This window comes from Ranitomeya imitator, chromosome 8, assembly GCF_032444005.1.
Source record: "Ranitomeya imitator isolate aRanImi1 chromosome 8, aRanImi1.pri, whole genome shotgun sequence".
NCBI lineage: Eukaryota > Metazoa > Chordata > Amphibia > Anura > Dendrobatidae > Ranitomeya > Ranitomeya imitator.
In genome coordinates, this window is record NC_091289.1 from 169303387 (window position 1) to 169317447 (window position 14061).

Consider the following 14061-nt stretch of genomic DNA (forward strand, 5'->3'; position numbering starts at 1 on the left):
TTACACCTGAAAATCCCAGGTCGTCCCAGGACCACCGCTCTAAATATAAGTTATTGATATTAATTAAATTATCAATTTTCATAGGAATTTAGAAATGTTAGATCATAAAATATGCGTATTAGTGATCGGAGGCCCTATTTGTCCAAAGAACAGTGATCCTTTTACCGTTTTTATTGCAGTAAATGTATTACTAATTTATTGGACATTTATGAAAGTCTGAGTTTGAAAACTAGAGGACTCATTCTTAGTCGGAACATTGGCTTTCCCACCCCACGGCCCTGCTATTTATACCATCCTAGAAAACCTGTTTAACAGTCTTGTTTAGGCCACGCATTGTAAAATAAACGAATAGGGCAGTAGAAGAGGTCTCTGCAATAAATACTGTATTTTTTATCAAGTGGCTGGAAAAAAGAAACTCAATAAAGCCTCCACCTCTCTTATGGGCTCTTAGAATATGCCATCAATGATTGCCCCTTAAAAGGGAATCTGTCAGCAGGTTTTTGCTATGTAATCTGAGGGCAGCATGAAGTAGAGAGTGAGACCCAGATTTCAGCAATGTGTCACTTATTAGGCTGTGTGCTGTTGCTTCAATACAGTGAGTGTTTTATCAACAGGAGATTATCACGAGAGCTACAGCTCATGTGCCTACTAGTCCAACCCCGCCCCGACCACGGACTAGCAGCTTACTGCCACTGTGAAATAAACACAGAAAGCTGTAGTGTGGGTGGAGTCAGCTTTCTGAGCTCTGCTACATGCTGCATTTAAAAACTCTGTATTAAATGGGCTGCACCCAGTAAACTAAGTGATACATCCCTGGAATCAGGGCCACTTTCCCTACATTATGCTGCTCTGAGATGAAGTGGCACAAAAGCTGGTGACAGATTCCCTGTAAGATCCATTTAAACTGCATGATTATCGTGAACGTACGGGCCCAGGAATGCTCTTTTCGCGATAATCTTGCCAATGTGCAAAACGCTTGTTCATTGGGTGAAATGATCTTTTGTGCTGCAGAAAAGATCATCGTTCTCAGCAGGGCATAGTCCTGTGTAAACAGGAGCGGCGCTGGCGAGAACTATGTCTGCCTACACACACTGAATAAACTATTCTAGATTGATTGATCAGTGTTCGTATGAAGAGCGGCCAGCCTGTCAATGTGCTATGAAATGACCACCGATCGGGAATTGTTTATCGATCAACAAATGTTTTTAGGCCACGATATCAGGTAATGTAAATGCTCCCGTACTTCTGCTGCGGAGTAAGAGACCCATGCTTAGGCCCTGATTATTTGTAGTGAGTGTTGGGGGTCCGAAGGATATTTACAGTCCAGAAAATAATATATACGGTGTGTGTGTATGTGTATATATATATATATATATATATATATATATATATATATATATATATATATATATATATACACACAGTATGTTCTTAAAAATAAACCAACCCAACCATGTTGTCAGTCTGGATTATAAACCCAATCACTGATCATGGTGTGGAAAACTCAGGCGGCATGGAGCGTCGTGTGTCTGATGACGAAAATTAGATTTTCTCTTTACTGTCCTGCTTAATTATCCGCTAATTACTAGAGATGAGCAAACGGGCTCGGCTAAGGTGTTATCTGAGCATGCTCGGGTGCTAACAGCGTGTCCTTGGGGTGCTCAAGAAATATGTTCGAGTCCCCGTGTCTGCTTTTCTCGTGGCTGTTCAACAGGCTCAACACATGCAGGGAGTGTCTAACAAGCAGGAAATCCATGCATGTGGTGTTGCTGTCGAACTGCCACGAGAAAAGCAGACGTGGGGACTTGAACATATTTTTTCGAGCATGCTGAAGTCACTTGGGTAGGACCCGAGCATGCTGAGATAACACCTGATCCGAGCGCACTCCCTCTATGAATTGTCTGGTCACATGGCCGATAGATTCCTCCAGTTCTCATTTACTGTTGGCACCCTGCTATGTTCCAATTTCTTGGAGACAAATGCATTTTGCGAACGTTTTTCTTTTATCTTTTTTTTTTTCGTAAGCTGTCAAGAAAATGTCCCTTTACCAGTTTCTCTCTATATGGAGAGGTATCCTTCTATTCAGCAGATCATACAAGTCTTTCCTTTCATGTCATTGTAATGGAAAGCTGAAGTGTTGATGCAATAAATGTCTCGGCGGATCCGTATAATGCCATTTTCCACTGGCATCTCCAGCTAGGAGATTGCCGTAAAATAAACTGTCAAACTCAACATTTTAAGGAAATGAAATCCATGTTCTGCGGAATGTAAAGCACACGAGGCAATCTCATCCCGACTTCAGATAATATAACCACGTTCACTCTTCTGGCCGAGTGCGAGATTAATGCGGCGTCTCTCTAGGACTATGAATTACAAGAACACACAGGTCACTCTTGTTTTTAGAACAAACCGCTTTCTCTTAATGCTGGCGGTCTGCATGGAAAATGCTAAATGAGGGATAAAATGCACAGAGAAAGTCTTTCATCGTAAGGTCATCAAATAAGACAAAAGTAAATGCCACCGATGGTGTGATACCTTGTGGTTGAGAAATTAATTTTCAGTGTGCAGCGTGAATCCAGGCCTCGTGGTTTGTCTCCTGTTGCTGCCGATGACTAGCTCGGCATCCCTGAGCTTGATGTCATTTTGAAAGTATTCATTTTCTCTGCTGCAGATTTAGCAGTGCTCTGAATGCTGAGCCCTGTATAATCCCCCCACACCACTGATTAGCAGCTATCTGTGCACACTGGCAACCTTCTGTCAATATAATCAGTGGTGAGGGCGGGATTATACAGAGCAGGAGGACTAGGAAGCACGAGACACCTAGTCCTGCAATGATGATCTCCTGCTGATAAAACACTGATTTTATTGAAACGGCAAAACACAGCCTAATATGTGACACATTGCTGGAATCAGGCTCTCAGCCCCTACATCATGTTGCTCTCCAATTACATGGCAAAAAGTTGCTGACAGCTTCCCTTGAAAGTCTTTCAAACCCACCGTTTTCTATGGGACCAGCAACCATCTAATGTCAGTAGGTGCCTTCCCAACTTTCCCCAATAGATGAAATCAGGAGACATGGGGGTCATGTAGTTTGATTAAAAAACACCTGATTGTTTTGTGGTTTGGGGCAGTCTGGCAACAGATTTTTCCCCTTTCCCAGTTAAAAATGCATAAACGCTCAGCTGTATCAAGTGTGCATGTTTGGGGCAGTCGGAGATAGAAACTGGATTCCAGCTCACCCAGTTGCACTATGCTCATCCACCTGGGGCTCAGACACCGGCCTCGTCCTGTCCTCACATCAAGGATAATAGAAAAAAAATTGGAGTCCGGCTCAACAGGACTCAAAACTTCAAAAGAAAAGATGGTGCATGCAAAAGAAAACTTTACATGGTGAACATAACCCAGTTGACGCATTTCGACTGCGCTAGGCAGTCTTACTCGTGACTACTCATGACTACATGACTAAGACTACCTAGTGCAGTCGAAAGGCATCGACTGGGTTATGTCGACCATGTACATTTTTCTTTTGTATGCACCATATTTTCTTTTGAAAAATAAAAAAAGGAAAATACAGTCCTGTTGTGCCAGACTCCAATTTTTTTTCTGCTATCCTTGCAGTCAGAGATAGTTGTAGTCATGTATCTGTACTTAATGACCACCACATTGACTGAGATGTCACAATCCGCAAGGCTGACACAAGTCGTCTTTCTTATGCTTTTCTTATAGAGCGCCATGATATTCCACAGCGCTTTAACATCGCTGTCCCCATTAGGACTCACGATCTAGATTGCCCATCAGTATGTCTTTTGAAATATCGGAGGAAACCGAAGAACCCAGGGGAAACCCACGCAAACATGGGGAGAACATGGGGATTTAAACCCAGGACCCCAGCACTGCAAAGCAACAGTCCTATCCACTGAGCCACCGTACAATGCTAACCAGTGAACCACCATACAGTGCTAACCACTGAGCCACCATACAGTGCTAACCACTGAGCCACCGTACAGTGCTAACCACTGAGCCACCATACGGTGCTAACCACTGAGCCACCATACAGTGCTAACCACTGATCCACCATACGGTGCTAACCACTGAGCCACCATACGGTGCTAACCACTGAGCCACCATACAGTGCTAACCACTGAGCCACCGTACGGTGCTAACCACTGAGCCACCATACAGTGCTAGCCACTGAGCCACCATACAGTCCTATCCACTGAGCCACCGTACAATGCTAACCACTGAGCCTCCATACGGTGCTAACCACTGAGCCACCATACAGTGCTAACCACTGAGCCACCATACAATGCTAACCACTGAGCCACCATACGGTGCTAATCACTGAGCCACCATACGGTGCTAACCACTGAGCCACCATACGGTGCTAACCACTGAGCCACCATACGGTGCTAACCACTGAGCCACCATACGGTGCTAACCACTGAGCCACCATACGGTGCTAACCACTGAGCCACCATACGGTGCTAACCACTGAGCCACCATACGGTGCTAACCACTGAGCCACCATACGGTGCTAACCACTGAGCCAGCGTGCCTTGTGTTACTTGTTCCTTCATGGTTGCAATAGTCGGGTACAGAAATGAGACGGTCAGAACAAGTCTTGTCTTTGCCTGTTCTCCAGCATGTTGGTGCTCTGCATTGAACGTGACGCTCGATTGTTCAGTGAGACTGCTGGATGTGGTTGACCCATGAGGACGATGCTGTGAGCTCTCAGAATCCCAGTGGTTTCATCCGTCACTGTTGGAAGCAACATACTTTTATAGATGATCTTGCCGGGGAGACAATAGATCTGGTTTTTCTCCGGCTTTCATTCAAATTGACGAACTTTTTTTCAATTAGATGAAATTTGACGTCTTGTAAGATTATTGAGGCATGCGACAACATTGTGATGTGTTCCCACCTGATCTCTGGAGCGCCCGCTGATCATGTCCACAAAGGGACTGAGGTCCATCCGACTTATTTCGGCAGCAGGCAGCCAAGCAAAACTTCACTCCCATTTAAATGACTGGAGCTGGGTCGTCGCTGCGGTCACCCACTGTGTGCAGGGGCAAGAATGAGAAGGAGCGGAAGTTCCAGCAGGTGGACCCCCGTGATCAGTCTCCATATTCGGTTTTATTTACAAGGCCGCCGCGATCACTTCATCTGTCCTCACATCAAGGATAATAGAAAAAAAATTGGAGTCCGGCTCAACAGGACTCAAAACTTCAAAAGAAAAGATGGTGCATGCAAAAGAAAACTTTACATGGTGAACATAACCCAGTTAACGCATTTCGACTGCGCTAGGCAGTCTTACTCGTGACTACTCATGACTACATGACTAAGACTACCTAGTGCAGTCGAAAGGCATCGACTGGGTTATGTCGACCATGTACATTTTTCTTTTGTATGCACCATATTTTCTTTTGAAAAATAAAAAAAGGAAAATACAGTCCTGTTGTGCCAGACTCCAATTTTTTTTCTGCTATCCTTGCAGTCAGAGATAGTTGTAGTCATGTATCTGTACTTAATGACCACCACATTGACTGAGATGTCACAATCCGCAAGGCTGACACAAGTCGTCTTTCTTATGCTTTTCTTATAGAGCGCCATGATATTCCACAGCGCTTTAACATCGCTGTCCCCATTAGGACTCACGATCTAGATTGCCCATCAGTATGTCTTTTGAAATATCGGAGGAAACCGAAGAACCCAGGGGAAACCCACGCAAACATGGGGAGAACATGGGGATTTAAACCCAGGACCCCAGCACTGCAAAGCAACAGTCCTATCCACTGAGCCACCGTACAATGCTAACCAGTGAACCACCATACAGTGCTAACCACTGAGCCACCATACAGTGCTAACCACTGAGCCACCGTACAGTGCTAACCACTGAGCCACCGTACAGTGCTAACCACTGAGCCACCATACAGTGCTAACCACTGATCCACCATACGGTGCTAACCACTGAGCCACCATACGGTGCTAACCACTGAGCCACCATACAGTGCTAACCACTGAGCCACCATACAGTCCTATCCACTGAGCCACCATACAGTGCTAACCACTGAACCGCCATACAGTGCTAACCACTGAGCCACCATACAGTGCTAACCACTGAGCTAGCGTGCCTTGTGTTACTTGTTCCTTCATGGTTGCAATAGTCGGGTACAGAAATGAGACGGTCAGAACAAGTCTTGTCTTTGCCTGTTCTCCAGCATGTTGGTGCTCTGCATTGAACGTGACGCTCGATTGTTCAGTGAGACTGCTGGATGTGGTTGACCCATGAGGACGATGCTGTGAGCTCTCAGAATCCCAGTGGTTTCATCCGTCACTGTTGGAAGCAACATACTTTTATAGATGATCTTGCCGGGGAGACAATAGATCTGGTTTTTCTCCGGCTTTCATTCAAATTGACGAACTTTTTTTCAATTAGATGAAATTTGACGTCTTGTAAGATTATTGAGGCATGCGACAACATTGTGATGTGTTCCCACCTGATCTCTGGAGCGCCCGCTGATCATGTCCACAAAGGGACTGAGGTCCATCCGACTTATTTCGGCAGCAGGCAGCCAAGCAAAACTTCACTCCCATTTAAATGACTGGAGCTGGGTCGTCGCTGCGGTCACCCACTGTGTGCAGGGGCAAGAATGAGAAGGAGCGGAAGTTCCAGCAGGTGGACCCCCGTGATCAGTCTCCATATTCGGTTTTATTTACAAGGCCGCCGCGATCACTTCATCTGTACGCCATTTACAGCCTGCTATCTGATGCAAAAGAATATCACGAGTCTGTAATGTTTCATCATCAAAAGTGTGCCCGGACTTGTGAACCATCCTTCAGCCGGCGGCGGAAGGGCAGCGGTGCTCATACACAGGCTGCACACTACAAAACCATTATTACTTGTCTCTCCGCATTAGGGTCCGGCGTGGCGAGGAGTTGAACCTTTTTGTTTGTTTTTCATTAACTTTTGTATTTTAAGCATTTTTATTCATTGGTTTAACTAGAAACATTATAGAAAGCCTGGCAGTACCCCCTTACAAGAGCATTTCAGATTGAATGGAAATTTGAAACTTTTGGAAATTGTTAGCACCATGAAAATGATAGAATCCAAACCAAATACCTTTTGCTCAGGTATTATTTACCATGATATGTTTGTGCTTTATGGGACAATTAGTGATGAGTGAACGTGCTCGGTTAAGGTGTTATCTGAGCATGCTCTGGTGCTAACCTTCTGTCTCCGGCACACTCGACAAATGTTCAAGTCTTTACCGCAACACATGCACATGCCTGTTTGTTAGGCAATCCCTGCATGTGTTGTGGCTATCGAGCTGCTCTGAGACATGCAGCCGCGGGGACTAGAATGTATTCAAGAACGCCAAAGTCTATCGGTTAGCACTTGAGCCTGCTCGCTCATCACTAGGTCTGACCCTATGCTGTCTGGTCACACAATACTGAATAGGCGATCTGTTTTTCTAAGCCCAGAGAATCCCTATAAAGTTTTGTTCTCAGCATACTTCAGGAGCACGCTGCTCCCCTGCCTCCCGGCTTCCTGCTTTCCAGGAGCCTGTGTGCTCCTGATGATTGACGTTTCAGGCTAGCGGCACGGTTGAGCTGCAGGTCAGATCTTTCCATTCTCCCATGCTACAAGCAGAGGCAGCAATCTGGCCAGCTTCAGAGCTGAACACGAAAGCTGTGGAGCCTGTAGCGCGGCGCTTCTTGCCTAGCAGCCCGGCCATGTCTGGCAGACTTTATTAAATTTCTGCAAACTTCACTGAATGTCCCAACACAACGTTACATCAGAGTATTAAAAAAAAAACATAATTGAGAGAGATCACAGATTGGGTATAGTCACACGTTGCATTTTTTCTGCGAACCTAGCCCTTCAAGTATTATATCGCCTAGAAAAGCCAAGGCTGTCCATCGCGGTATGACTGAAATGTGGCGCCCTTTGAAATGAATGGCCGACCATGCAGTCCGTGGTTGGATCTATAGAGTCCACCGGAGCAAATGCCGCCCTTTCAAGACCTCCCCTAATACAACGTAGATGGGTCCTCATGGTGCATCTGGAAAAGGGGCTCACGCTAGGAAAGTACATGTGATGTTATTACCCTTTACAGACTTCACACCGCTGCCTCCAGATTAATTTATGCATTCATTTACCGTAATCCAATTGAATCATCGAGGAAGAAAATTTCCCGGCGCCATGCCTTCACAAAGCTGCACACAAGCCAAAATGCAATTCTCCTCCTGTGATCTTTTACATGGAGGTTAATAGAAAGCATATTAACAATTACGTTGTAAGTTTAGTCCGCTAAGGGTTGTTGTGATAATACAGAAAAAAAAAAAAAACACACATCATGGAGTCAATGGGGTTTTGCAGGGCGTTGTTACTTTTATGATCAGAGAAAGATTAGACCGCAAGGAGGTTAAAGATTCTTGTTAGATCAATGCTGCGGCGTGTGATGAAAGGGAGGACATGTTCGCTGGGATTTCTGCTGATGGGATTCTGTATCGGTGCCTGGAGAAGAAATGACTGGGAAGCATTCCGTGAACGTTGAGTGACCTGCCCCGGTGCCGCCGTCTACGGTGTAATGAAACGGTCTCGTGTGGAGGGAGCGCGGCTGTGTCCGTGGTTCCTGGGTGGGATTTAATCTTTACGGTTACTGCATCGGTCCGCTGGCATTGCCTGGATTACACTCGTGTATATGCACAGAGTGGTAAATCTGCTTATCGTTGGCCCGGCCTTGACATATTTGACTTTTTATTTGCTAATAAAACTATATGGTTTGTTGATTTAATGCAACAAAGGAAAATCTATTGAAATTGTCTCGTGCCCCCCGGTAAGTTTTGCCCGCTGTTCCTTCAACTTTAGCTCTGATCTTAAACCCCTTCGCTCCACTTTCCCATCAATATCCCAACTACTTGTTTACAGGTATAATTCTCAGAATTATTTTTCCTTCTAAAACAGCTGTATCCAGTTTTGATCTAATGAGACTGGTGTACTTACAACCCAGCTAATTAAAAAAAAAAAAAAATGCTTATTTTAACATCAGGCAGCGTCATTTTCAAAAAGGATTCTATAACCATTATTACATCAATTTTCAAAGCGAGTACACCAGTCTCATTGGGTCTAAGATCTATGTAATGTATACCATTTATATTGGAAAATCGGGTGACAAATCTTCTTTAAAGACTTTAACTGTTATTGACCTCTTTGGTGACATATTTATTTTTTGCTAAAACGCACATTTTGTGCTAATCATTCTTGCATTTTGGTTTCATTAAAGCACCACTCCAGCATTTTTTATTTACCAGTAATTTTTATTTTTTTTTAGCGCTAGATTAGTGTTTCTAATCTAAGGTCTTATACTTACCTGCCGGCATCTTCACCTTTTATCGTCACAGTCTTGTGGCCGCAACTTCTGACTGGCTATGTGTATAATATATATATTTTGTATTTTACTTTTTCTTAAATGAATGTATCTGGGGGTTAAAATCTATTTTCCCCAAAATGTGGACATATAAAAGATATAAGTCTAGACTAATGTATATAGATCTGTGTATAAATGTTCTATTCCGTGTTCATAATGTAAGTAGACCTATAGTAGACTCGTACTCCTCCCACCGTTCTGCCGGTGCCGGAGATCAAGACATTGTTTGATTTCCAACGTAGGAAATCCATTACCGAAATCCGCTTTGCATTGCAGCATCGAGTATATAAAGAAACGAAATCTCGTCTTGTGCTTTATTAATTAAGATGTATTTCTTTACTTGTGAACAGCCCCTTAAATATTTTATTTCACATCTCCTTTCCGTTCTCAGGAGTACCACCAAAGTCAGCAAGGTGTTTGCCTCTTTATATGAGACGGCGGGAGGCTTGTTCTAAAGAATTTGTTTAAAATCCACGGCCTTTTCCTTTTTGTCCAAGTGACAAGTACACACATTGGGGGAGATAGAAGATGCTCTGGGGGTCCTTACACTGATGGGTCCCTCTTACTCAGTAGATGTTTGTGATGGGAGAAACTTTCACACTTGGTAATAACTCTTCTTTCTTTCACAGGAGTCCAATGTTCTTATTGCTGCTAACAGCCAGGGCACCATCAAGGTAAGTTCTGCCAATCGCCCCTGCAGACGCCGGTCATGGCAATAATTTGGGTCTTCGTAAAGGTTCTTTATTAATGATGAGCGAACGTACTTGGATAAAATGTTGTGTGTTGGGCGTGCTCGAATAATATGTTGAAGTCCCCTCAGCTGTTCGACAGCAGCAACACCTGTGGGCATAGCCGGTTTGTTAGCCAATCCCCACATGTGTTGCTGCTGTCTAACAGCCACGAAACCTGCAGCCGCATGGAGGCAAACATATTATCCAAGCACGCCCGTATAACACGTTATCCGAACACGTTTGCTCATCACTATTCTTTATATGCCTCCGCCTTCTGAATAGCTAGTCCTATTTTTCTTATTTTGCATATCTCCAATTCTTGCTTCCTCATTGTTTTTGGTTCCATTTCTTGTCTACGCCCCACCTTGTGCACAGCGTTGGCCATTTTCTGCACCTAGTAAAAATATAGTCTGTGTACTTTAACCCTTGTGTCATGACGCCAGTTGTTCTCTACTAAAAATTGAGGTCTTGCATGTCCATTTGGCAGCGCTGTAACTTAAGCTACATTTAGAGGCAGACACTTAAAGGAGTTTTCTGACTTGCTTATAAAAATGCATTTAACCCCTTCACGAAATATGTATATTTACATCATATGTCATTTCCTCGACTTTGATGCTTGCATCGGGCCTGAGACTGCATCTTTCCCTGCACATGACAGCTGATATTAATCATGTACAGGCCGGCGATTGGCTGCAGTGGCCGGTGATTGGCGGCAGTCAGGTGACGTGCCATTCCTATCACATGACTGCTGCTGCCAATCACAAGTCTAAACAAGAGGTCGTCACCACTTCTTGGTCTGGAGGAGGCCATTGGTGCGGCCTGTGCTGATGTGACGGCAGCTCAAGCCTGTAGTTGTACCATCCCATTATCGCGATGTAATAATCCTTGCCTTTTAAAGAGTTTTGCACAGTCTGGACAAACCCTTTAATGTCAGGAAAAGACCATTTATTGCTGCTGTCATACCCAATTGCACACCCAGTCATTTTCTTATTTCATCCTTCGTTAAGGTACTGGAGCTGGTATGAAATATGGACGCCTTGTTCAGAAGCGAAGACGTCTTCAAACTCTTGTACTGGGGCAGGGTCACCGCCTGCCGCTGGGGCAGGGTCACCGCCTGCCGAAAACTCTAAAACTCTTCCTGATGTCAACTGTCAAAGCATTACGTCACATGTCACCTCTGGACTCTTATGAGACTTTTTAATGGGGAAAGCAAGAGTGTGAAGGTGCATTAATGAACTCAACAGATTATGCCACCATCCCCGGGCACTCGAGAACTTTCCCGCCATCATAACTGTGTACTTTTTCTCTTCTGGTGCTGCTTTATACCTTAGTAATTGGAGGGGCCTGTATCCTGTTGCTTTGTGCAGTTCCCACCATCACTGAGGACATAAACTGAGGGGTAGAGAGAGAGGCTTCATTTTTATCATAGAGGAAGCTATCAAAACAGATCATGGAAAAAAAAAAAAAAGTTCCAAAAACCTGAAAATAAAGATTTAAATATTTCTAAGGACACGATTTGGTCTGAGTGTTTGTCATTTTTCTTTTTCATTGTTAAAGGGAACCTGTCACCTGAATTTGGCGGGACCGGTTTTCGGTCATATGGGCGGAGTTTTTGGGTTTTTGATTCACCCTTTCCTTACCTGCTGGCTGCATGCTGGCTGCAATATTGGATTGAAGTTCATTCTCTGTCCTCCGTAGTACATGCCTGCACAAGGTAAGATTGCCTTGTGCAGGTGTGTACTACGGAGGACATAGAATGAACTTCAATCCAATATTGCGGCCAGCATGCAGCCAGCGGATAAGGAAAGGGTGAATCAAACACCCGAAAACTCCGCCCATATGACCCAAAACCAGTCCCGCCAAATTCAGGTGACAGGTTCCCTTTAAGGAGTACCTATGTCCCCAGTATTTGCTGTTATTTTATTCTCACTGTTCCCCTAAGTCTTAAGTTTTTTTTTTTTTGTTTTGTTTTAATCCACCATATGGTTCCAGAGTTTTCAATTAGTGCTAATTATCATGGTCTTTAAAAGGGTGTGTGGCTCACAGGATAATAATGCAGAGCAGTAGCAGTGGGAGATGCCCCTGAGGAACTGTGAGCCACGCCCTTTTGGTAAAGACCATAAAAAGTAGCATTTTATGAAAAGGCCCATATCTCTGGAACTATATGGTGGCTTTAAAAAAAAAAAAAAACTGCTTATTTTAGCTCTGCTGCTCCCAAGTATTCAAAGTCCAAAAGAAGAAAATAGGTCGCACTCATCGTTCCAAAAAATCCTTTATTTCGTATTTTTAAAAATCATGGAGACCGGAAGAAATGTGGACACTGGATGGACGAACGACGGCCGTTTTGCTCCTCCTGCGCTTCAATGGATCATATGATGAGACGGAAATTACGAGGATCCTACGTACGGTAAATCCTGCCGCCTGGTAGACATGAGTGGAATACACGCCCTCACCTGTTCAGAAAGCAAACAACAATGTTGATGAGCGAACGTTCTCGGATAAGGTGTTATCTGAGCATGCTTGCGTGCTCTAAAAATGTTCGAGACCCACTGCTGCATGTCTTACGACTTCGACAGCCGCAACACATGCATTAATTGTCTGTTAGGCGATCCCTGCATGCATGTGTTGCTTCTGTCTAACAGCCGCAAGACATACAGCCGCTGGGACTCGAACATATTTTTCAAGCACGCAGAAGCCACTGTTAGCACCCGAGCATGCTCAGATAACACCTTATTCGAACATGCTCTCTCATCACTACACTTGACATTTAATAGCATTGGAACCCTTTTTGGGGGCGTAAAAAGGTGACCTAGCGTGATAAACGCATGCTATTGGGCATCCACATGATGTACACTTTTCTGCAGGGCTGTGGAGTCGGTAAGCCAAACCTCCGCTACAATTTCCACGATACCGACGCCACCAATAAGGACTCCGACTCCACAGCCCTGCTTATATGGGGGAAGAGATGGCACCAAGATGTATTCCGATAACAAGACAAGTTGACGGCGGCATCTTGATTCCCTGGGCAGTGTTCTGCTAGGAAACCTTGGGTCTGGGCATTTATATGGATGTCACATGTACTTCATACCTAACCATTGTACAGACCCTTTTCTTGAATAGCAGTAACCTCTTCTTTTTTTATTTTAACAAAGATTGTGTCTTGCCACATGACAAAAATTGTTCAGCAATGGTTTGAACTTGGCCAACAAAATACACCAGATCTCAATGCGATCGATCATCTATGGTCCAATCCATGGAAGCCACTGACTCCTTGGCCACAGGCCACCACCGGAGGTTTCGTGACGTCCATGATTCATTGGGTCAGGACTGTTTTTGTAGCATGAGGGAGGACCTTCACAATAGTCGGCTCGTGGTTTCGCTCTTATGTCTGATCTGTGTTCATCTGTAAAGGTTTTCAGCCGGAATACAATGTCGCAGAGATGAATGAGGTCTCGGGTAAACTGAAAGCTGAGCGCTGCTGCTATGCAATCAATGAATTGACCTGGCCTTCTGTTTGTGAGCGGACTGATACAATGTCATCTGGCAGAGAGCACAATGCGCTTTCTAGTACACGCCTCGCTTGCTTTTCATTCCACTTTCATGGCAATAACGATGGGTTTTATTTGTTTTCCAGGCTCAGAAGTGGCACATGCCAGAGCATATGATATTATCTATGCAAATCCCGAATGCACGTTCCCGTACAAGGGCGGACAAATAAGATCTGCGCTGCTTGGCGTTGTCTCGTATATCGAGATCAAAATGAAAAAGGATAAGATCTTAGGATTTTTTTTTTTTTAGATTTCTCCTGCTTTTTTTGCATAATGGCTTTGTTAGAATTTCTCAGTCTCTATGTTCACGGTTAAAAGCATTGCAGGCTTGCTCATCGGAGGTTTACCGTC

General features: G+C 44.3%; 1 protein-coding gene across 1 annotated transcript in view; it reads left to right on the forward strand.

The window, feature by feature from the left end:
• Positions 1 to 11674, forward strand: part of COP1 (COP1 E3 ubiquitin ligase) — a 183046-nt gene extending 171372 nt beyond the window's left edge. The window contains exons 19-20 of the mRNA XM_069737804.1: positions 10061 to 10105; positions 11170 to 11674. Of these exons, the coding sequence (XP_069593905.1) occupies positions 10061 to 10105; positions 11170 to 11187 (63 nt within the window). The 3' untranslated portion in view covers positions 11188 to 11674. The remainder of the gene's footprint in view (positions 1 to 10060; positions 10106 to 11169) is intronic.
• The last annotated feature ends 2387 nt before the right edge of the window (positions 11675 to 14061 follow it).